Source organism: Lytechinus pictus, chromosome 18, assembly GCF_037042905.1.
Source record: "Lytechinus pictus isolate F3 Inbred chromosome 18, Lp3.0, whole genome shotgun sequence".
NCBI lineage: Eukaryota > Metazoa > Echinodermata > Echinoidea > Temnopleuroida > Toxopneustidae > Lytechinus > Lytechinus pictus.
In genome coordinates, this window is record NC_087262.1 from 25,847,626 (window position 1) to 25,872,851 (window position 25,226).

At 35.9% G+C, this 25,226-nt stretch overlaps 1 protein-coding gene across 2 annotated transcripts in view; it reads left to right on the forward strand.

Moving 5' to 3' along the window:
• LOC129282046 (atrial natriuretic peptide-converting enzyme-like) overlaps positions 1-25,226 on the forward strand; it is a 68,769-nt gene that overhangs the window by 17,999 nt on the left and 25,544 nt on the right. For both annotated transcript variants that reach the window (XM_064113566.1, XM_064113567.1), the window contains 9 exons: positions 2,612-2,875; positions 3,213-3,458; positions 7,213-7,353; positions 7,681-7,869; positions 8,180-8,317; positions 9,043-9,129; positions 9,509-9,754; positions 15,884-15,938; positions 19,649-19,725. In XM_064113566.1, coding sequence (XP_063969636.1) covers positions 2,612-2,875; positions 3,213-3,458; positions 7,213-7,353; positions 7,681-7,869; positions 8,180-8,317; positions 9,043-9,129; positions 9,509-9,754; positions 15,884-15,938; positions 19,649-19,725 — 1,443 coding nt within the window. The remainder of the gene's footprint in view (positions 1-2,611; positions 2,876-3,212; positions 3,459-7,212; positions 7,354-7,680; positions 7,870-8,179; positions 8,318-9,042; positions 9,130-9,508; positions 9,755-15,883; positions 15,939-19,648; positions 19,726-25,226) is intronic.

A 25,226-nucleotide genomic window follows, 5' to 3' on the forward strand; every position in this document is an offset into this window, starting at 1 on the left:
CAGAAGCAGGGGCTTGATTTGAATGGATTTTCAGCTATTGAAACAAACGAAAGAATCATGTTCTGTATTGACCCTTCATGACTATTTCTGCTCGTTTTTGCAGTTTTTCAATTCAGACCTCATCCAACACTTTTGAATCCTGGTCTTTTCGTGATGGCATGATCATAACAAGTATGCTATCATTTTAAAGAAAATTCAATGATCTTTTGAATGATATCAAATATGCATTGTGTAGAATTGGGAGTTCGGAGAAATTAATGGCCAAACTCAGATTTCCAAACTTTTTTTCCTATTTTTGCAGCTTTTCAATTCAGACCTCATCCAACACTTTTGAATCCTGCTCTTTTCGTGATAGCATGATCATAACAAGCATGGTATCATTTTAAAGAGAATTAAATGATTTTTTGAATGATATCAAATAGTGTAAAATTGGGAGTTGGGAGAAAATAATGACCAAACACAGATTTCCAAACTTTTTTTGAGGGGTTTATGTATACTGAAGTAGGTAATCAGATAATGCAAAGCTAAAATGTTTTGTTGTTGTTGAATGATTCAAGTGATGTAAATGAAACAGTACTTTATTTAAACTGCTTTTGATTAGATTGAAAAACATGTGATTATTCAAAAAAAAAATCTTCATGGCCTATATTGATTTCTTATTCATTTTTTTGAAAAAGTATGAAACAAAAAAAGTGAGTCAATTCAGTAGCATATGGAATTATGTCTTAGACAGAAAGTTATATCAGAAGAAACATTTATGTGTGTCTTAGAATAGGCCTACACCATGTATGAGTATAGTTAAATGTGTACAAAAATATAATGGTAAGTGCAAATACTGTATGACACATCTGCCTTTAAACCTTGAAATCACTGTTTATCTGATTAATCCTCTTTTGTTTTTCTATCTCTGCTTTCAGTCGTCAGAGCGAGAGACCCCGAGTGTTACACTATGTCGAATGGTCAAGATTACAGGGGTGTTGTCTCCCAGACCATCTCGGGGCACACCTGTCAGCAATGGAATGTCCAGACACCCCACACCCATAGCTACACCCCTGCCCAGTACACAGGGATCCTTGGGAATCATAACCATTGTAGGAATCCAGGGACATTCTCTCAGCCTTGGTGCTATACTACCGATCCTCGTATCATCAGGGAGTACTGTGATGTCGGTAACCCCAGGACATCATGCACCGCAGCAGCCCAGGCTGACCAAGGTTGTTCATTGCTTGGATACACAACCCTGCTACCCAACCTGTTCGTGTCTGCAAATCTTGGGATGTTATCCCTTCATTGCTTGGATGCATTATCCTGCTACCCAACCTGTTCGTGTCTGCAAATCTTGGGATGTTATCCCTTCATTGCTTGGATGCATTATCCTGCTACCCAACCTGTTCGTGTCTGCAAATCTTGGGATGTTATCCCTTCATTGCTTGGATGCATTATCCTGCTACCCAACCTGTTCGTGTCTGCAAATCTTGGGATGTTATCCCTTCATTGCTTGGATGCATTATCCTGCTACCCAACCTGTTCGTGTCTGCAAATCTTGGGATGTTATCCCTTCATTGCTTGGATACATTATCTTGCTACCCAACCTGTTCGTGTCTGCAAATCTTGGGATGTTATCCCTTCATTGCTTGGATGCATTATCCTGCTACCCAACCTGTTCGTGTCTGCAAATCTTGGGATGTTATCCCTTCATTGCTTGGATACATTATCTTGCTACCCAACCTGTCTCTGACTGCAAAGCTTGGAATGCTATTCCTTTAATCACAAGAACATTTGCATGATTAGAAGTATTGCCCCTTATCCCATATCATTCCTAAAAACATCAGCTCAATCATACAGTACATTGTTATTGTGAGTGTTTCATGAAGGTCTTGCCAGATTTTTTATCTGATAGTAACTGTTGGACACCTGTGTGTTTCAACCAGTCAAATCAAGGAAAGTTATCAGAATTGACACCTTTTCAAGCTAAGTATTGATGAGCACTCTCCTTATGTATGATCTTTTTGTTTCCTGCAAAGCTTTGAATGATTTCCTCTTCTCACGATCCTTTGCATGATTGGAAGTACTACTCCATACTTCTCCTTGAAACCTCAGCTCAACCCTGCAATGTTATATGATGTACTGTACATATTATTTGTGTTTGGAGAGCTTGTAATGTTACCCTTATACCTCACACTTGTGTATTTATCCCAGCATGTTTGGACATGTTTTTGCCCCCTTTACGCATCCCTCCCATTATATTATCTTGATAATTGTACAGGTTTGTTGGTTGTTTCTATTTAGATATTCATCCTGTTTGTGTCTGCTATGCTTGATACCCCCTTAATCATACAACCATTACTGGTACATGGCAGTTATGTTTCCAATCCAAGTCAGGAAAACAGTTCAGTATCAACATAAACTGAATTAGGAAACAAGAAATTAAAAAAGGGGCTCAAAAAGCCCTAAAATTTATTCTGATTGAAAGTTTTTGGGGTTTTTATTGTAACATTAATTATTATGAATTCTATGATTACAAATGAAAGTTCTTGCTTGGACAAGCTTATTTTCCTTTCCTTTAACTTTTATTTCTGTATTTCATTTCATTTGGGGTTTAACCATGCAGGCAATGCTGAAATAACTGATCATCTCTCTCTGTTTGCTCGTATTCCTGCTGCTTTTCTTGCTGGTCACAATGATGGGACCTTTTCCGTGGCTACACCTGAACTCTGTGCCCAGAAATGTATTCAGGAGAGGACCTTCGTTTGTAGGTCGTTTGAGTACAATGAGCAGTCTAATGAGTGCTTTACTAGCTCCAGTAACTCAAGAGATGCAGATCTTACACTTCTAACCACATCCCAGATTAACTTCTTTGAGAGGCTGGATATTGGTAAGATACTGGCTGGATGATGATGATGATGGTGATCGTGATCGTGATGATGATGATGGTGATGATGGTGATGATGATGATGATGATGATGATGAAGAAGAAGATGATGATGTTGGTGGTGATGATGATGAAGGTTGGGATGATGATAATGATTATATATTTATAAACATAATTGTTATGACAATGTTGAAAACAATGATATTTAGAATGCTTTTAAAGATGATAGTTTCCTAATTACTTTACTCTTTAATGACACATAATGTGCTGATATATCATCAATAATGGCTCACTCACTCTGAAAATAATGATGAACACCAATTTTAAATTCCCTATTTAGGTCCAATCTCCCTATTTGACATGACACCTAATTCTGCAATGCCTGGTAACAACATTGAGTCTTTGACAGCAGTATCTTTGGAGGAATGCGCTGAGAAGTGTCTTACTGCTCCTTGGCCTTGTGCTTCCTTTGACTTTGCTAGACGTGCCAATAGGTGCTGGCTGAGTAACAAGTCTCCAAGTCAGGTGGCTATTAGGAGTGATTTCCCTGAGAACCCGTACGACTTCTTTGCTAGGAGAGGTCCAGGTGAGATTCTTGGAGGATTATGATGATGATGATAGTATTGGTGATGATGATGATGATGGTGATGATGATGATTATGATTATGATGATAGTATTGGTGATGATGATGATGATGGTGATGATGATTATGATGGTGATGATGATGATGAATATGATTATGATGATGGTGGTGTTGATGATGATGACAATCTTGATAATGATGGTAGTGGTGTTGGTGGTGGTGATGATGATGATAATCTTGATAATGATGGTAGTGGTGTTGATGATGATGATGATCATGATGATAATCTTGATAATGATGGTAGTGATTGTGATGATAATCTTGATAATGATGGTAGTGGTGTTGGTGGTGGTGATTGTGATGACAATCTTGATAATGATGGTAGTGGTGTTGGTGGTGGTGATTGTGATGACAATCTTGATAATGATGGTAGTGGTGTTGGTGGTGTTGATTGTGATGATAATCTTGATAATGATGGTAGTGGTGTTGGTGGTGGTGATTGTGATGACAATCTTGATAATGATGGTAGTGGTGTTGGTGGTGGTGATTGTGATGACAATCTTGATAATGATGGTAGTGGTGTTGGTGGTGGTGATTGTGATGACAATCTTGATAATGATGGTAGCGGTGTTGATGGTGGTGATTGTGATGACAATCTTGATAATGATGGTAGTGGTGTTGGTGGTGGTGATTGTGATGACAATCTTGATAATGATGGTAGTGGTGTTGGTGGTGGTGATTGTGATGACAATCTTGATAATGATGGTAGTGGTGTTGGTGGTGGTGATTGTGATGACAATCTTGATAATGATGGTAGTGGTGTTGATGGTGGTGATTGTGATGACAATCTTGATAATGATGGTAGTGGTGTTGGTGGTGGTGATTGTGATGACAATCTTGATAATGATGGTAGTGGTGTTGGTGGTGGTGATTGTGATGACAATCTTGATAATGATGGTAGTGGTGTTGGTGGTGGTGATTGTGATGACAATCTTGATAATGATGGTAGTGGTGTTGATGGTGGTGATTGTGATGACAATCTTGATAATGATGGTAGTGGTGTTGGTGGTGGTGATTGTGATGACAATCTTGATAATGATGGTAGTGGTGTTGGTGGTGGTGATTGTGATGACAATCTTGATAATGATGGTAGTGGTGTTGATGGTGGTGATTGTGATGACAATCTTGATAATGATGGTAGTGGTGTTGGTGGTGGTGATTGTGATGACAATCTTGATAATGATGGTAGTGGTGTTGGTGGTGGTGATTGTGATGATAATCTTGATAATGATGGTAGTGGTGTTGGTGGTGGTGATTGTGATGACAATCTTGATAATGATGGTAGTGGTGTTGGTGGTGGTGATTGTGATGACAATCTTGATAATGATGGTAGTGGTGTTGGTGGTGGTGATTGTGATGACAATCTTGATAATGATGGTAGTGGTGTTGGTGGTGGTGATTGTGATGACAATCTTGATAATGATGGTAGTGGTGTTGGTGGTGGTGATTGTGATGACAATCTTGATAATGATGGTAGTGGTGTTGGTGGTGGTGATTGTGATGACAATCTTGATAATGATGGTAGTGGTGTTGGTGGTGGTGATTGTGATGACAATCTTGATGATGATGGTAGTGGTGTTGGTGGTGGTGATTGTGATGACAATCTTGATAATGATGGTAGTGGTGTTGGTGGTGGTGATTGTGATGACAATCTTGATAATGATGGTAGTGGTGTTGGTGGTGGTGATTGTGATGACAATCTTGATAATGATGGTAGTGGTGTTGGTGGTGGTGATTGTGATGACAATCTTGATAATGATGGTAGTGGTGTTGGTGGTGGTGATTGTGATGACAATCTTGATAATGATGGTAGTGGTGTTGATGGTGGTGATTGTGATGACAATCTTGATAATGATGGTAGTGGTGTTGGTGGTGGTGATTGTGATTTTGATTGTGGGGATAGTGATGGTAATGATGATGATGACTAAGTTGATGATGATAATTTGATGGTGGTGATGATGACGATAATGATGGTGATAATTTTGACATTTTCCGCGACCATTCTCCTGTATGATATTTGTTGATCGGCCGGCTCGCTGACTTTTTACTTTGAAGTCTTTCCGCATCTTTTGAGACCAAATTTACGATGCCCGGGTATGCGGTTAAAAAATGACACAACATTACGTAATCGCATATCAGACTCATAATTGCTCTAAAACGTTATTTTGTGTACAAAGTCAATGTAAATTTGGTATTCTCATCTTATTCATTATTTAAGATATGATTATTTTTACTTTCATCAGCTGAAATTAATTGATTTTAGCATAATTGTGCTTCAAAAAGGACATGCAATAAATTTGGTTTAAAAAATGAAGAAAAACAATGGTAAAAAAGTACAGAAATAAATAAGAAATTCATGAAACAATAATAAGCCTGAGAAATTCATTTTCAAACCAGGATTTTATTATTTGTAATTGTTAGCAATGGCATAAAGAAGATTTACTCCAAAAATTAGCATTCTACGAGCTTTTTATAGTGAATTAAAGCATAAAGAGTTTGATTAACACATGAATTAGCGTAATAAATTCATATAACAAAAATCTGATGATTTCGGAAAAATAAACCATACAGCCTTGTAGATTACATCCCACACTATTATCATGCCAATTTTCAAGGTCTTTGATCGGCGGCCGAGATCTCAAGGGGGGGGGGGGGGTTGATTCAATGCCATGTCCCTAGATATAAATGGATATACTTCCCTTGATACAATGTGTATAATGAAAACATATACGTACATCCATTTTATAACTAGATAATAGCTGAGTGATGAGATTCTATGATTCCATAAGAGAGGGAATGAATAATAAAGAAAGGCATAGCTAATTGGAACAAAAAAATTCTTGATTAATCAGACAGGAATACAAAAACAAACACAATCCATTCAGGGATTAAAATGATTTTTAGTTTTGTTTAAAATAAAAAAAATTGAACTCTTCCTTTAAATTTCTCATGTGGACTGTATTTAAACGAACTATTCTCTTGGCACGATATTCTGAACATTGTCTTTTCTCAGAGATACACCTGTATGACAAAATTGGTATTCTGGTGGAGTCATAACTTTTGTCACTAAAATTGTCAGAAATTTTGTCTCTTCTCTTTAGCGCGCACCAAAAATGATATGACAAAAGTTATGACAGATGGGGTAGCAGTCATAAATGTTGTCATATCTTTTTGTACCAAATAACCCGATACTGAGCCGATTGAATTTCAAGCATATAATGATATTATTTAGATTAGATTGTGGTATTAGTTTCACTCATCATCCATGACAATTTTCAAAATTATGTTTTCATGCTACAATTAGTTAGGCCCTAATTCCTCCTTTTTTTCTCTGCTTTCCTTCTTTTTCTATTTCTCTTCTAAATCCTTCATAGCTCCCTGTCTCTTTGTAATTAAGCGCGTAGTTGCGCGATGTCAGCAGCTGTATTGGGGATACGCCCTACCTGCCACAGGGCCTTCATATTCGCTAGAAGGGCTCTCACTGGGATCTAGTGATGATTTTGATTGGTTTGCTCCTGAAAAGATAGGCAGGAACTTAAAGAGAGAAATCACAGGGAAAAGACAATGTTCAGAATACCGATTTGTGACAATCATAGCGGTGTCACATCTCAGAGAGAAATTACAACATTTATGACAAAATTTATGACTGTTCCAGAATACCAACCCTGATTACTCATTCTTTTTATTTCTCCTCAGCCACTCCGAACTGTTATTCAGGCAATGGAGAGAATTATCGTGGATTTAGCTTCACTACAGTGCAAGGAAGACAATGTACTAACTGGCAAGCAGCAGCTCTTGATCGTGTAGGAGTAACACCTGCACTCTTTCCTGATGGAGGTATGCCTGAGGTCTTCCTGAAATTCACCATTCATTGTACATCTGGAATAAGGGATTTCACAGTCTCTAATCTTTGTAGATAGTTTTTTAGTCGAATTTTTTTTCAATAAAGGAAGAATAAAAACTACATTGAAAAGATAATGACATACGATGGCAATACATCAGGAAAGATTTATTTCTTGCTTTACGTATAAAGTTCCTCACAGAAGGCAGTCATGTCAGAATGGGGGTTAAGTTACCTTAAATGATATTTTTTGGTATTATTATTTTGAATTGAATTATTTTTTGTTCTCTGCAAAAATTGAATTACTGATCTTTTCCCTCCAGGAATTGGGAATCATAATTTCTGCCGCAACCCAGACAGTGACCGTCGACCATGGTGTTATTACAAGGACCCTGACTCGTCAACTGTAACTGGATGGATGTATTGTAACATAACTGTTTGTTCAACTACCACAGCGCTGCCAACGGAAAGACCGGCACCTCAACCGCCGGTACCTACCCAAGCTCCATCAGGTGAGAGAATGAATTTGAAAATTAATTTTTGTTGTCATCATTATCTTTTGTATCATGATGGTACATGTATATGGAAATTAGATGTAAAGAGACTATTCTGTCAGGGAAACTATTCAGAAAACTTGTGGCAGCTACTGTATGTTTGACAATTACTTAATAATGATTTTAGAAGCTTGGATTTCTCCATTGAAATTTATCTGTTCTGTATCAAATGATTCAAATGCATCCATGTTGAAATTTAATTATAAAAACAAACTAACAAACTATTCCTGCGACCTTTGATCCTTTGACCCTTGACCCTTGTATCTAGGTCCTGTGTCTATATCAAGAGGGAAACCTGCCTTCCAGAGTTCAACCTTTACCTCAGGTGGTGTAATGTACCACGCTCGCCTAGCTGTCGATGGCAATGCAAACCCAAACTTTGATCAAGGATCCTGCTCCAGAACTCGTGAGTATTGAACCATGAGTAGACTTGTCAGACACGTTTCATAATAGACTTGTCGCACGTTTTATCCGACTCGACAAGTCTGTTTTTTCCAACAGTTATGGTAGTAACATTGCTTCTCAGCCAATTCAAGGAAATGTTACAGATCAAACAAATTGGCGGATGATGAATGTTGATGAAATTGTCCCCTGGATGTATAGTGACCACCTAGCTCAATTTATGATGCCCCCTAATATTTTGTTACTAGGTGCAGTGGTGCTACACTTTTCTTCAAAGATATCGTGACAAAACCATATTGATAATCATTGCTCATTTTCTAAATTTATGTAATACCTACAAGTTTTAGACAAAATGAGAGCAATTTACTTGTGACAAATAATTAAGGTTCATCTTACACCTTCCCTGAGGGTGCTTAGAATGCAGAGCACATCTGTAGCAGCCTGGAAAACACAGAGAGCTATACCTACCAGAAGAATTCTTCATGGTATGGTGGTGTGCTAGTACATTCTCTTGTAAATACCTTGATATATGAATGATTGCAAAGTCTGTATAGCACAGTAGCTGGAAAGGAATTTTGATTTTCAAATCTTCTCAAAACATTTTTACTTGATCCCTGGCTCTTTATGCACATTGAACATTCTGTAGAGTGGATTTGGCGCCTTATATGTCACGTTATGATTATTATTTAAAATACAAAGTTACTAGATGCCTTTAATGTTCTTTTGTAGATCATAGAGCGAATTCATGGTGGTACATTGATCTACAAGGAACCTATGATGTTAATACTGTGGTCATAGTCAACAAAGATACACAAGGTGAGGAAAGCAAATAATTTATTGAAAACATGACCGGTTCGTTTTATAATGTCATGATTCAGATCACACTGGGTCTGCTTTAGAGCCATTGGTTGATATCATCACCATTAACTGTATGGTTGTGGGTAAGGTGGTAATAATAGTGGTGATACTGATAGTGGTGGTGGTGGTGATGACGATGATGATGATGATGGTAATGATGATGATGTGATAGAAAACATGAAAAGGAGGAGCAGGAGAAGGACAATGACAGCAATGATTATGATGATGATTATTACGAGATAAAGAATTCAAGTTTATAATATTTTGTTTCTTTATGTGATAAAGAAAATTGAAAAGAAAGTTAAGATTAGCTCCAACTCCCACCATCCCTTTACAGGAGAGAGGCTGCGTGGATCAATGGTCTCCATTGGTTCGTCTGCTACCGATCCATCCAGCCGCATCCAGTGTGGTCGTATCACACGAGGCATGACGGCCGAAGCTAACAGCGACCCTCACAAGCGCATCAGGATTGATTGTCCTAGCTCCATCAGAGGGAGCTATGTTCATATTGGTTCACCTCGTAAGGATTATCTTTCACTCTGTGAGGTAGAGGTCTATGGAACACCTTCATCTCCTACAGCAGGTGACTATCTCTTGAAATAATAAATTTACTAAACAGTTCTTGTATAATGCATATCACATTATGGTTACAATGCCTCTATGCGCTTCCAAGGACTTGGATATTATTTCCCCAGCTTTAGCTTGGCGGTAGTAATTACTTGCAGTGCACATGCATTTAAAGGAAATGATTTCTAACTGGTACCTATACACCTCACCTGGGTTGAGTGCAGCACAATGTGGATAAATTTCTTGCTGAAAGAAACTACACCATGGCTAGGGTTTTAATCCACAACCGTATGTTTCAAAGTCTGGAGACTCATCCACTGGACCACAATGCTCCATTGTATTCTATTAAGGACCCTCCTACTCCAAACCAACAACAAGTTGCCACGTTAGGTTCACTGTAAATAGCCAAAGAAGTAATTTGATCATCAACTAGTAAATTTAGTGCTTTGGCTTATCTGAAAGACTAATTCTTTCTCATATTGTCTAAATTTGACTTTTTGAGTTTAGATGAAAGACAAGATTCAAGAGTTTCTTTGACACTATTTTTTCTGAACTTCTACTGGGACATGCACCAAGATTGCACAAATTGCACATTTCTGGCTTGAGAGGACCCCGACTTTCAAACCTTGTTGTCTCTTTATTCTTTGACACCCATGCTGAATTTATTCAAGTGAGGTGTATTGTTGATCAGTCAAGAAGTTTTATGTCATTTGAAAGCTTAGGATCTAATTTTTCGAACTTACACAATCTCAAAATTCATTTTTGGCTTCTTATTATTGGTTAATTTGTGGTGGAGGGTCACTTACGTGTATTCATGCAATATAAGAGCATAATAAGCTAATTTCTTCAACACTGTTTCTCCAATTTTAAGTCATGCCACTGATAACTTTCCGAGAAGTTTAACCCAGGAAGCATGGCTAAGCTTGAAGTTTAAGAAATCCAAATCTGAAACAAAAACAGGATTTTATCCTAGCTCATGATTGAGATCTTTTTTGCTTTTAAGCCATTTTTTTGGAAAAAATGGTTCAGGACATTTATTAAAGGACAAGTCCAAACTCAATAAAAAGTTGATTTGAATATAAAGAGAAAAATCCAAAAAGCTTAACATTGAAAATTTCGTCAAAATCGGGTGTAAAATAAGAAAATTATGACATTTTAAAGTTTTGCTTGATTTTACACAATAGTTATATGCACATCCTGGTCGGTATGCAAAAGAGGGGACTGATGACATCATCCACTCACTACTTCTTTTGTAGTTTATCACATGAAATATATTATAATTTTCTCCTCATTGCCATGTGAAAATTTTTATTCCTCCCTGAACATGCGGATGCGGTATTACCATTAAATTAACATTTTATGGTTCAGTCAAAATGTCAGAGCTGTAAATATTGAAATATTTTTTAATTCAAACAATAAAAAAACAAAGGAAACAGTGAGTGATGGATATCATTGACTATATATCATTTGCATGTCACTGAGTTGTGCACATTATTGTTTTGTGAAAAATAAGCAAAACTTAAAACTGTCATAACTTTATTATTTTACATCCAATTTTCATGAAATTTTCAGTGTTATGCTTTTTTATTTTCTCTTTTGATTCAAATCAACATTTTCTTGGGTGGATTCGACCTTTAAACACATTTTTTACATCATTTCAAGTTTGCATTTCAAAACATATTTCTATTATGACCAACAAAAAATTGCATGAATGTAATAAACTATACAAGTTCTGAAGTGCACCAGGATAAGACCTCGTCTACTAATATCACTCCTGGATTCTTACCCAGGATGCAGCATTCTCATTAAATATTTTTATGTTACTCTTTACCTGGTCCTCACTATTTGCCAAGATGCAAAATGTTAAAATGATGAATTCAAGCATTCCTGATTTTTTGTTATTTTACTAAAATTCACAGTATATTATCACTTGCTTTATGGAACCATTGATAATAATTAATATTCTGTTAAAGGCACATAGGTCAATGGTTAGAGATTCAATGTGTGTTTGAGATTTGAGTCCAGTTACCTTTACAACCCAGATTCTATTGTGAAAATGAACCCATCCTTTAATAATAAAGCAGTTGTATGCGAAAGTTTAAGACCAAATGCACATGAGCCAGAATCTGATGTACATGTAAGCTTCTTTTGTAATCTTTGACTATTCATGTGTAGCATAAAGGGTGGTAAATAGATACTGTGAGTGACACCCTGCTTGTTCACGTATGGAACCAGAACGTACATATTTTCTGTATTTCGTAAGGACAAGCAGGATGTAATGATTCTATATCTTTAAGTGCATCCTTATATTATTGCAAAATAAGGGAAATGTATAGAATAAAACTTAAAAAAAAAATGCAAAACTATGCATTTTGAGAGTGAGTTTTGAAAGGAAGTCATTCATAACACCACAATGATCACAGTAAAAATCATGCGCATTTTGACATTAAAATCAATGCGCAAATTGTAGTGCGCAGCGCGATGCTTGAATACACACGTAGTCGTAATATGATCTCATAATATGTGGTTAAAATCAGCACAGGGCATGTGTGTAACAACAACAGCTATACACCAAACAGGTGATACAGGGTCATATTACCTGTTTGATTTCTGTGACCAAGTAAAATAGGTGAATACGGGTTTGTCTCACAAACAAATCAACCAATCAGATTACAGAATTCATGAGAAAAATGTCCCGCTAAGAGATAAATGCTAATATTACCAGTGTGTAAGGGGTGCATACAAGTATTTCATTCCTGTCAGTTTAGAAGCTGTGTTTCAATCCCCCTTGGTTTGCTGAGCCGCCCTACAATATGATATACCTTTATCTTTTAAGCAGTGAAATGTAGCAGATTTGTTGTAGATTCTTTCATTGGAATACATGTATACAGTTATTTACTTTTTAACCCTAGGGGTATTGTTGATCAGTCAAGAAGTTTTATGTCATTTGAAAGCTTAGGATCTAATTTTTCGAACTTACACAATCTCAAAATTCATTTTTGGCTTCTTATTATTGGTTAATTTGTGGTGGAGGGTCACTTACGTGTATTCATGCAATATGAGAGCATAATAAGCTAATTTCTTCAACACTGTTTCTCCAATTTTAAGTCATGCCACTGATAACTTTCCGAGAAGTTTAACCCAGGAAGAATGGCTAAGCTTGAAGTTTAAGAAATCCAAATCTGAAACAAAAACAGGATTTTATCCTAGCTCATGATTGAGATCTTTTTTGCTTTTAAGCCAATTTTTTTGGAAAAATGGTGCAGGACATTTATTAAAGGACAAGTCCAAACTCAATAAAAAGTTGATTTGAATATAAAGAGAAAAATCCAAAAAGCTTAACATTGAAAATTTCGTCAAAATCGGGGGTAAAATAAGAAAATTATGACATTTTAAAGTTTTGTTTAATTTTACACAATAGTTATATGCACATCCTGGTCGGTATGCAAAAGAGGGGACTGATGACATCATCCACTCACTATTTCTTTTGTAGTTTATCATATGAAATATATTATAATTTTCTCCTCATTGCCATGTGAAAGTTTTTATTCCTCCCTGAACATGCGGATGCGGTATTACCATTATATTAACATTTTATGGTTCAGTCAAGTTGTCAGAGCTGTAAATATTGAAATATTTTTTAATTCAAACAATAAAAAAACAAAGGAAACAGTGAGTGACGGATATCATTGACTATATATCATTTGCATGTCACTGAGTTGTGCACATTATTGTTTTGTGAAAAATAAGCAAAACTTAAAACTGTCGTAACTTTCTTATTTTACATCCAATTTTCATGAAATTTTCAGTGTTATGCTTTTTTATTTTCTCTTTTGATTCAAATCAACATTTTTCTTGGGTGGATTCGACCTTTAAACACATTTTTTACATCATTTCAAGTTTGCATTTCAAAACATATTTCTATCATGACCAACAAAAAATTGCATGAATGTAATAAACTATACAAGTTCTGAAGTGCACCAGGATAAGACCTCGTCTACTAATATCACTCCTGGATTATTACCCAGGATGCAACATTCTCATTAAATATTTTTATGCTACTCTTTACCTGGTCCTCACTTTTTGCCAAGAAACAAAATGTTTAAATGATGAATTCAAGCATTCCTGATTTTTTGTTATTTTACTAAAATTCACAGTATATTATCACTTGCTTTATGGAACCATTGATAATATTTAATGTTTTGTTAAAGGCACATAGGTCAATGGTTAGAGATTCAATGTGTGTTTGAGATTTGAGTCCAGTTACCTTGACAACCCAGATTCTATTGTGAAAATGAACCCATCCTTTAATAATAAAGCAGTTGTATGCTAAAGTTTATGACCAAATGCACATGAGCCAGAATCTGGTGTACATGTAGGCTAAATAATTCACTGAATGGTTACATATTCCTGCTGTTTCTTCTTTTGTAATCTTTGACTACTCATGTGTAGCATAATTATAAAGGGTGGTAAATGGATACTGTGAGTGACACCCTGCTTGTTCACATAATATGGAACCAGGTGGGTGTTTCATAAAGCTGTTCGTAAGATAAGAGCGACTTTAAGAACGACTGGTGATCCTTTCTTGTGGTAAATGGTATATTGAATTGACGATTGTTTAGCGCGTAAGAAGGGTTCACCAGTCGTTCTTAAAGTCGCTCTTAACTTACGAACAGCTTTATGAAACGGCCCCCTGAACTTAGATATTTTCTGTATTTCGTAAGGGCAAACTGGGTGTAGTGATTTTATATCTTTAAGTGCATCCTTATATTATTGCAAAATAAGGGAAATGTATAGAATAAAACTTTAAAAAATGCAAAACCCTGCATTTTGAGAGTGAGTTTTGAAAGGAAGTCATTCATAACATCACAATGATCACAGTAAAAACATGCGCATTTTGACATTAAAATCAATGCGCAAATTGTAGTGCGCAGCGCGATGCTTGAATATGCACGTAATATGACCTCATATTATGTGGTTAAAATCAGAACAGGGCATGTATGTAACAATGAAAACAACATCAAAACAACAACAGCTAAACACCAAACAGGTGATACAGGGTCATATTACCTGTTTGATTTCTGTGACCAAGTAAAATAGGTAAATACGGGTTTTTCTCACAAACAAATCAACCAATCAGATTACAGAATTCATGAGAAAAATGACCCGCTAAGAGATAAATGCTGGTATTACCAGTGTGTAAGGGGTGCATACAAGTATTTCATTCCTGTCAGTTTAGTGTTTCAATCCCCCTTGGTTTGCTGAGCCGCCCTACAATATGATATACCTTTATCTTTTATGCAGTGAAATGTAGCAGATTTGTTGTAGATTCTTTCATTGGAATACATGTATACAGTTATTTACTTTTTAATAGTGATTCTGTAGGTTAAAACACATAGTACTACATATTTGATTATCACTACAACATGGCCTTGGGTTAAACAAAAAGTGATAATAGGCAGAGTTATGTACGTGTACTGGTGTGTAAGGGGAGGTATCATTTCGACCATTTTTTCCCGCCAGTGCACATTGAAACAAAAATCTTCATTGCCGAATACCAATAATCCATTATATCTGATGGGGCAGGGAGTGTTACAGGGACATTGAATCTTCTCTCTTTTATGCCCTTCATCTCTGAAATGATGCCATTTCCTTTATCTTGTTTACCAACCAAATTAACATGTTTACTTTATTTCATATCCACTTATTGATTCATTTATTCATTCATTGAGTTATTTATTTGTATACATGAATTAATTTGTTTTATTATCTGTTTTTATGTATTACTTTGTTTATTTGATTAATCATTCATCTTTTTATTCATTCTTGTATTTTTAGGGGTACGGATGGCGACCAGTATGCTGTGACTCCTTTCGTAGATCTACCCCCTTCTCTATTTATATGGTTTAGTCCTTATCAAATTTTGCTTGCTATGCCTCTGATAGATATGAACATATCTTATATCATTTAGGAAAAACATAGATGTGGTTGTATGGTTGACAGCAGAATGTTTTGCTATGAAAAACTATGTATTGAGGCACAATTTTTTGAAGGCTAGTGCTTCTTTTCAGTTTCATTGTTTTTAAAAATATCGTACTGATTGCAAAAAATTACATCTTTTTTCCCCTCTCTTTTTTCCAAATAGCTCCTGAACCTGCAGTCACTTGTACCGCATCTGAATTTGAGTGCACATCAGGAAGGTGGGTCTGAATAACAAGACTATCTTATAGTCATTGACTACCAATGATCTCTCTATCAAAGAATAATTCCCACAAGAATTATCTCCCAGATACATTTGGTAATGGAGGCTCTGACAACAAAGTCTCATGAAAATATTAAGATTGATTAAGGTGTACTTCAGTTTTTATGCATTGCTGCTTAAAATGTATAGGAGAGCTAGACTAGGTTTTTGTGCATCAATCATATCAAGATCATGGATAATACAATGCAAAGCTTCATAAGGCAAAACCCTCTATTGAACCAATTTTGGTTTCCTCCCTTTCCAATAAAAGCCAAAGATTCACAATGGTTGTTTGCCACATGTCCTATTGTCCCATTGAAGTTTTTACAGATAATTTAGAGGTATTTATCTTTTAAAGGTAACAAAAGAAAACCAATTTCACACCCACAATCACATTGTGGTTTAAAAGTAGCGATATGCCTGCTATTGTATTGTATGAATACCAGTGGCATTCTGTTTTGTTTTCACAGTAGATATGGGAGTCTTCTACCCAGTATTCTGAGCACTTGTCTCCAAATACATGATCATCATAACTTACAGGAGAGCTCCCGTTTGAAAATTCATGCATGACGAAAATGATAATGGCAGACCTAGTGTAGTACAATACATACAACACCATGTACTTTTGCTTGTATATTAGGGTTTTCTAACTGGTATGAAATGGTTTATTTGAGTCAGTCACCTATCGAAATTTAATGTTCTAATTTGGGTATTTATCTTTTTATATCATTTGCAAATTATTTAACATAAGCAGATAAATAATATAATATGAATAGGATCCAGACTTTAAATGAATTTGAATAAACATGTCTGAAATGTAAACTGAAGGGGAAATCCACTCCAACAGAATTTCAATACAAAGTGGAAAATCAAACAAGCTCAATGCTGAAAGTTTCATCATAATTGGATGTTAAGTAAAGAAAGCTTTGCTTTATTTCCCAAAATGTTCTAAGCACATCTGGGGAGCGTTTCATGAAAGGACTTGTCGGACGTTTTATCCGACAAGTCCCATTTTATCCGACAGTTACTATAGTAACAGTGCCTCTCAGCCAATCAGAATCAAGGAAAGATGTCAGATCTGACAATTTGTCAGACAAAAATGTTGATGAAACGGTCCCCCGGTCACCATATTATGCAGGTGACGGAAATGGCCATGTCACTCATTCACTAATTTGATTTTCTTTTGGTATATAAAGTATCTTAAATTTCTCATATTATGAAACATATGAATTGAATTGAATAAGTTTATTGTCCATAAAGGAAAGTCTTTTTCACTGGTTTACACACATGTAGATACGATGTACAATGTACATACACAGAACAAAACAAAAAGATGGTGATAACATGACAACAGTTGTTTTGACTCGGATGTATAAGATTCACGTAAAATTTGCAATACACAAGTATTTGAAATTACAAGTCCAAGTTAAAAGTCTGGTTTGGTTTAAGAATTATTCATATTTTAAAATGATATATATGGTTAAAGTTATCTACAAAAGATAGCAGTGGATCAAAAACTGGTATGCATATGCTATTGTAAAATATAGTAGAGAGTAAGGGAAGTGCATAAGAGGTGTGTCTGTTTCCAAAAGAGAACCTCTATTTTATATAAGTATAGTCAAAATCATCTATTGTGACTACAGATCAAGTAGTAAGAGAAGGATACTTATTAATTTTGAGACCTTCGGACTTGAGTGTTAAAGTGATGAATTGCATTGGGAACAAATGATTGTCTCAAATGGGTTTTCAGTGTGCATAGACGTATGCCTGAACAGTTGAAAGTATAATTTTTGTAGAGTGGGTGGGGTACTGCATAATCTGTTTTAGTTAAAAGGAGACTCTCTCATATGATTTCTCACTGAATATGTGAATCTGCCACTTGTATTTTTGTGATTTTGTGAGTGTTTCATTTTGCCAAATGTGCACTAATTGAAACATTGTATATTTCATACAATAAAATACAAAAGAAATAGTGATTGAGGGACATCATCAACTTTCTCATGCTTATGCCACTGTGTAGTGCATATAACTGTTTTCTTTTTAGTAAACGGGTTAAAATCTGAAATGTCGTAACACTTATTTTACTTCCAATTTGATAAAATTGTCAGGGTAAATCTTGTCTGATTTTCATTCAAGTCAACTTTTTTCTTGGGTTAGACTTCACCTTGAACAAATCAGTATGTGTTAATGGGGTCAGGAGTACATGCATTGAGCCTGGCTCCCCAGGCAGTGGCTACTCACGTGCCATAACAATACCATCTATCATGGCTAATGAATATCATCCAATATTATTACATTCCCAACAATAACAATTACCCTTCCAGCATGAAAAAAAATGATGGGTCGATAAGATATGATTATGATTCTGCCAAAGTCAATACAGACATGTGCCTGACAATTGATTTCCACACATCAAATTAACCTCAGTTAGGAACCTGAAGATGTGTATAGCATTTTGAAATGAAAAAAGTTTTATCTTTGTTTATATAAAGGGTGTTTTTTTAATGAAACTACTCCTCAACCATGGAACAGGACATTTGCAGGAATATGTGTAACTGTTTAAAGAGTATTCTTTAAGGATAATAATGAAATTATACTTTCAGTGTGCTATAAATCTGATCTGTAGATCAGATCATAATTGAATGTTATAATGATACTTCAATGAAATTCATATATCTTTACCAAAGCATTTTATTTAGAATTTCAATAAAAAAGCTTTAGAGGTATTATAGCACACACATAATTTGTTTTTATAGATAAGGAATGGTTGCTAATTTCTCAAAGAGGAAGTAGGGAAATGCCTTTTATTTGGGAAGGAGGAGGTTGATTGTAAATGTTCATGTATGTGTTTTACTCTATGAGATATGTTATTTCATGTATCAGGTGTTTAGAATGACAAATGTTTACTCTTATGCTTCTGTAATTATAAAGTTCTATTGTGGTGAACTAGGGGTATGAATCACATTGTGTTGTGTTCGTAAGATTTTTATATTTTCTGGTTTACAGTGGGCTTGGGAAGAGCCACATGCATGTATGTTCAGGTTTTTAAAAGGCATACAATGAGATATGATAATTGATGTTTGGGATTTACCTATTGTTACCATCCAAAAGACACAAAAAGGCAACATAGATAAAATGCTCTGGGGCCTATGAAATACATTGCTTGGGAATCATCAACCTTCAGACTTTTAAAGGTTACTAGTCAGTGCCTCATATGCATCAGTAGACCCAGCACCACACCTATATCAATCTAAACCAGCTCTGATTTAAGACTAAAATAAGAGTTTGATATACTAGGGAACATCCACCATATGAACCAAAACTAGATTTGACTGAGACTAGTGGTCTACATTGTAAATGGCTATCTTCAACTTTTTGTGAGATGAATCTGTAATTTTGGAAGCTTTCACTGCAATATTTCATGACATATCCCTTCAGGTCTCATGCATCCTTTGAGACCAATTTGATGCCAGAATAGCTCCAAAAGACAAAAATATAAGAATTTAAGATAAGCTAGTGTATTAAAAGTAATGTCATACACCTTTTTCAAAAATCAAGTAAACACACAAACTCATTTGTCCCTTACATCAGTTACATGTACAACAGCATCAGAAATTGCAATTTTTTCTGGAAAAACAATGTTCAACTCTTTTTTTTTTTCCCCTATAGTGTATCTTGTGTTGCTGAAAGACTGCAGTGCAATGGGGAAAATGACTGTACAGATGGAAGTGATGAATCTGGATGTCGTAAGTCACTTATCTTTAAAGTCAATATGTTACAGTCACTTTTGACAACACCGGCTAAAGACCTAAACTAGACATGTAATTCATTGATCCTTACCTAAGGATATAGACATGCCCCCCCTCCTCTTCTGGAAATAAGAGTTACATGTAAGAGAAATTCCTCAGTGTGGATCTGCATTTATTTTTTCTTGTAGTTGTAGTAGATTGAGGACTTAGATGTACACACATTTCAAGCACACCAAAGGCAATTTACTTCCCTATACATGTATAAACAGGGCTCTTTCTAATACAAGATAAAGCAGTGGGCAAACTTCTCCTCAGATATTAAAATAAGTGTTATGGTACGTGGACAAACTTAAGCAAGCGTGAATCCAGTGATTTTGACAATTCAGAATCTAAGACCAAAGACCAGTGGGGTTATTTTCTTAAAATCAAGAACAAGTGGTGGAGGGGGGGGGGGGGGGGGGGAGTTCATAAATGCCACCTGTGATCTGCACTAAAGAGAGCAATGTATATACAGATGACCTTTTGAATAGTACAATCTAATCATGCAGAAACTACACATCATTATAGTCAATAAACTGAAATGTGTATGTGCTTACTTATCTTGATTAAGAATGGACAATCAATTCAGTGCCTCATGTTGTCTGAACAGTCTGATATAAATAAGTTCAGAAAGTCTCTATTTAAAACAAAGGAACTCACACAATTACTTTTTCAAATTGACATTACCCATATCCATGCAATTATTCAACTTATTAGGGGAGGGAACTTTTGGAAATAAAAAGATTACTCCTCAGGAATGGATGATATAACATGGGATATAATTATTTATCTTCCCAGAAAGTTATTGAATGGAAATAGATGATCAAAATGATCAAAACATTTTTCAAAAAGAGAAAGAAAGAATTTCCATTGTATGAAATAGATATAGAAATAACTTTTTTTAAAGTAGAAAGACAGGCAAAACAGAGGCAAAATACAAAATAAAGGAACAGTTTAAAGGAGAATGAAACCTTTTGAACAACATAGCTTGTGTGAAAACAGAAAAATCAAAGAAACAGATCAACGAAAGTTTGAGAAAAATCGGACAAATAATGAGAAAGTTATGAGCATTTGAATATTGCGATCACTAATGCTATGGAGATCCTCATATTGGCAATGCGATAAAGATGTGTGATGTCACTTGTGAACAACTCTCCCCATTACTTTAGTATATATTTCAGTTAAAAATGCCTCTTTCATCACATCTATCAGTAGATCATGGGTTCTTTCTATAGGAGGGCATGTAATACAGATTTTCAAAGAATACATCATGGATAAAGAGTTTGTATCACCGTAAGAAAAAGCAAAAAGAAATTTTTGGGGTATTTTATAGTCCATCAAAGGGAAAGTTGTTCACATGTGACATCACACAACCTTGTTGCATTGCCAATAGGAGGTGGTGTAGCGGTTTTGACTCTCGCCTTGTAATCAGAGGGTCGTGTGTTCGAATCCCACCATGGCCTAGCGTCCTTTGGCAAGGCGTTAATCCACACTTTGCCACTCTCCACCCAGGTGTTAAATGGGTACCCGGTAGAATGTGAAAGCCTATATGTAGTATGCCTAGCAATTGAGTCTTGGAACTCTTGTTGGAATGCTCCCCAGGGAGTGGAGAAGGTGCATACATTGTATGCGGGCATGCAAGGATCCGATGACCGGGGTAATAATATGTCTGTAAAGCGCTTAGGGACGTCGTTCCGATGTATTAAGCGCTATATAAATGCGGAATATTATTATTATTATTATTCTTTGATTTTTCTGTTTCGACATAGCCTACTTGTTCCAAAGGTTTCATTCCCCTTTAATAGCAATAATGAGATAATTTAGGGTATTTACACAGGTAACTGCTTGATTGCATTTGTATAGGGTGTGATCAATGGTAGGACTACCATTGAACAGGTTGGTTTTTATCCAGGGTAGGATACCCCACATGGAGACGGAATTTGAAATATGTTAATACAGATTAATTGCACCTCTGGCATACCTGAGTGGGTATTTTCCAATGGCCATGAGTCATATGGGGGAAGACAGGTTCCTGGTTAATTTTAGACTTCCACATTTACATTGTAAACCGGTTTATTCTGGTTTTTAGCAGATGTTGAACAAGTAGATTCTTCTCCCTTTGGTTAATGTTTTTTCTATTGATGTTTTTTTTTGTGTGATTGTGCTTTGGGAAAACTCAAAAGCCTGATGCATTTTACATGGACTACCTAGTTCCAGTAGGCAATGGGTTAACCTGTTAGCTTCTGAATGTTGTCATTTCTATATTCATTGTGCAGGGACAACCTAGTTCCAGTAGGCAATGAGTTAATTGTGAGATTATGCAGACGAACACTTAAACAAGGGCAAGGTAGAAGAGAGATAATATACAGTTGCTTCTGAACAGAAGTTTTATTATCAGATGCTTAATCCATGTGAAGAATCATACAAATTTGAAAATAGAAAAAAAAGAGTAAACATAGAAATCTATCTTAATAGATAGTGTTCATGATTACACTGATGAGGATTTTGATATAGATATGAAGGTAAAATCCACCTTCATATCAACAATGCAATCAGTGAACTCTTTCTTCCCTGACATAATTCACCACTGGAACAAGCTCACAAGGGAAAAAGTCACTTCGAAAAGCACTGAAATCTTCAAAACCAAATTACAAATGCCCTCCAAAACCCCAAATCAGAAATAATACCACTACTCTTGTCATTCTTACTTCCTGGTGTGTCAAATGTCATTATTGTATCAACATCCTCCATAGGCTCCATCCCTGGTAATAATTCAATACTGTGAAAGAATTATTATTATTTTCTTAAAAGGCTCAAATACTTGCTGTTGACTTACTGAATAGAATTGTATTGACACTGCTATTGTACCATCGATCAAGATTTGCAGGTTCCTATCGCGACATGCCTTTTTATTCCCAACAACCTTGATACACAATTCTTTTGTTATGTTTTGTTTATCAAAGAGGAGGATGTATTGAGTGCTAATTAATGGCTATTTTGGCAATAAATAAACTGGTATTGACGCTATCATTGTCCAATTGATGAAGACAAGTGTGGCTCCCTGAGCAATAAGTGTTTGGACTTTCAACCTTGGATCACAGTACCCATTCTATCCCCCCAGACTAGACAAGATCATAATAAAGGAAAACAAAACATCATAAAATGCACTGAATGCAAGCAAAGGTAACTAAGTCAAGATCACAAAAGTTAGAAAATGTGGAATAGGAAAGTGGACAATAGAGTTTTTGCTATGATGTATTAAAGATTATCATTGAACATTTTGATTGGATTTATCATAAGGGGCACTCTTTATTATTGGGGATGGGTAGATGACATTTTTTTAAATTCTTGATTACCTTTGAGAGGCTTTAGTAAGCATACCCCCGCCAAACGAAGTTTGAAGGGGGTTTATAGGAATCAGCGTACGGTCGGTCGGTCCGTTGCAAATCTTGCGCATCAAACTACTTCCTCAATTTTTGTCTCGCCTGCATGGCAGAGCGAGACTATAGGCGCCGCTTTTCCAACGGCGGCGTCGTCAACATTGAAATCTTAACCAAGGTTAAAGTTTTGAAATGTCATCATAACTTTAGAAAGAATATGGACCTAGTTCATGAAACTTGGACATAAGGATAATCAAGTATTACTGAACATCCTGCCTGAGTTTCAGGTCACATGACCAAGGTCAAAGGTCATTTAGGGTCAATGAACTTAGACCATGTTGGGGGAATCAATATCAAAATCTTAACCAAGGTTAAGTTTTTTAAATGTCATCATAACTTCTAAAGAATATAGACCTAGTTCATGAAACTTGGACATAAGGGTGATAGTGTATAACCAAAGATCCTGCCTGAGTTTCAGGTCACATGACCAAGGTCAAAGGTCACGTAGGGTCAACGAACTTTGACCATGTTGGGGGTATTTGAGGAATTGTCATCATAACTTTGACATTTTATGGATCTAGTTCATGAAACTTAGACGTAAGAGCAATTAAGTATCCCTGAACATATTGTGCAAGTTTCATATCACATGATCTAGGTCAAAGGTCATTCAGGGTCAACAAACTTTGATAATGTGGGGGGTATTGGTGGAATTATCATAATTTTAAAGTTTATACATGTAGATCTAGTTCATGAAACTTGGGATGTTAGAGTAACCATGTATCCCTGAATATCTTGTGCTTGTTTCTGGTCACATGACCAAAATCAAAGGTCATTTAGGGTCAATGAACTTTGGCCGTGTTGGGGGTATTTGTTGAATTTGCATCATAACTTAGAAAGTGTATGGATCTACATGTACACATGTAGTTCATGAAACATAGACCTAAGGGTAATCAAGTATAAATGATTATTTTGCACATATCTTAGGTCACATGATCATGGTCAAAGGTCATCTTGGGTCAATGGACATTGAATGGACATTCTTTTGTGAATAATTATTTAATAGCTGTTTTCAAAGTCAGCACTGCTGCTATATCGAATTGCATAATGCAGGCGAGACTGCCAGAGGCGTTCCACTTGTTAACCAATTTGCATAAAAGTTGGAACACATATTGGTGTAGGGGTGAAGATATGCGGGACATATATTTTGTGTACATGTACATGTCAAAAATCATGTTGATATGGTAACGACATATCATATGACAAAAATTGGGTAATAAAACTTTATCAATTTCCAATGAATTCTCATGAATTTGGCTCACACATTGGGTTCGAGATAGAGGTGTGCGAAACCAATATTTTGTGTGTCGGACATCGTGTTGCCATGGAAACACATATATGCCCCAAATTAGGTAAAAATCTATTGGTTCGAATATCTTCATCAGTATTTAACCAATACTTATTTTGCTCACACACAGGTCTTGGGGTAAAGATGGGCAAGACATTTTTTCCATGTGTTGGAAACTGTTGCCATGGTACTGCATAGGGCGGTGGTAATAATCACCTTGATTGATAGTTCTAGTTATATTTCCGCCTTTCTTGGCAGCTCTAAGGATTATATTACTCACAAAAAGAATTGATATTTGATTATACTATATCAATCTGATATCGCATTGAATTATGACTTCCTTTTCTCAGTAATTGTTAGCTCAAGGTAAACAAATTGCATTGTAGTGTGGTGTTATTACAAAATCAAGCTACTTCTCATGATCACAGTTGACACGTGGTCAGAGCACGGGTACCATTATGAGACAGCTCAAAAGAATGTGAAATATTTGTTTTGGAAAATGTGGCTTGGTATCCAGGGTTCAATGTTTTCTACTTTATGTGCCTCATAGGGATACGTATATAAAGATTGATTCTAGATGGTGATTGATGGAATCAATCTTCAGTTAAAAAAAAAAAAAAAACACGCTATTACTGTCAATAGCCACTTAATGTTGGTTTTGATAGATGTTTATTGAGCTAGCAATACCTTCTAGGAGCTTCCTCCCCCCCCCCCCATAAAAAGAAAGGGTCAAG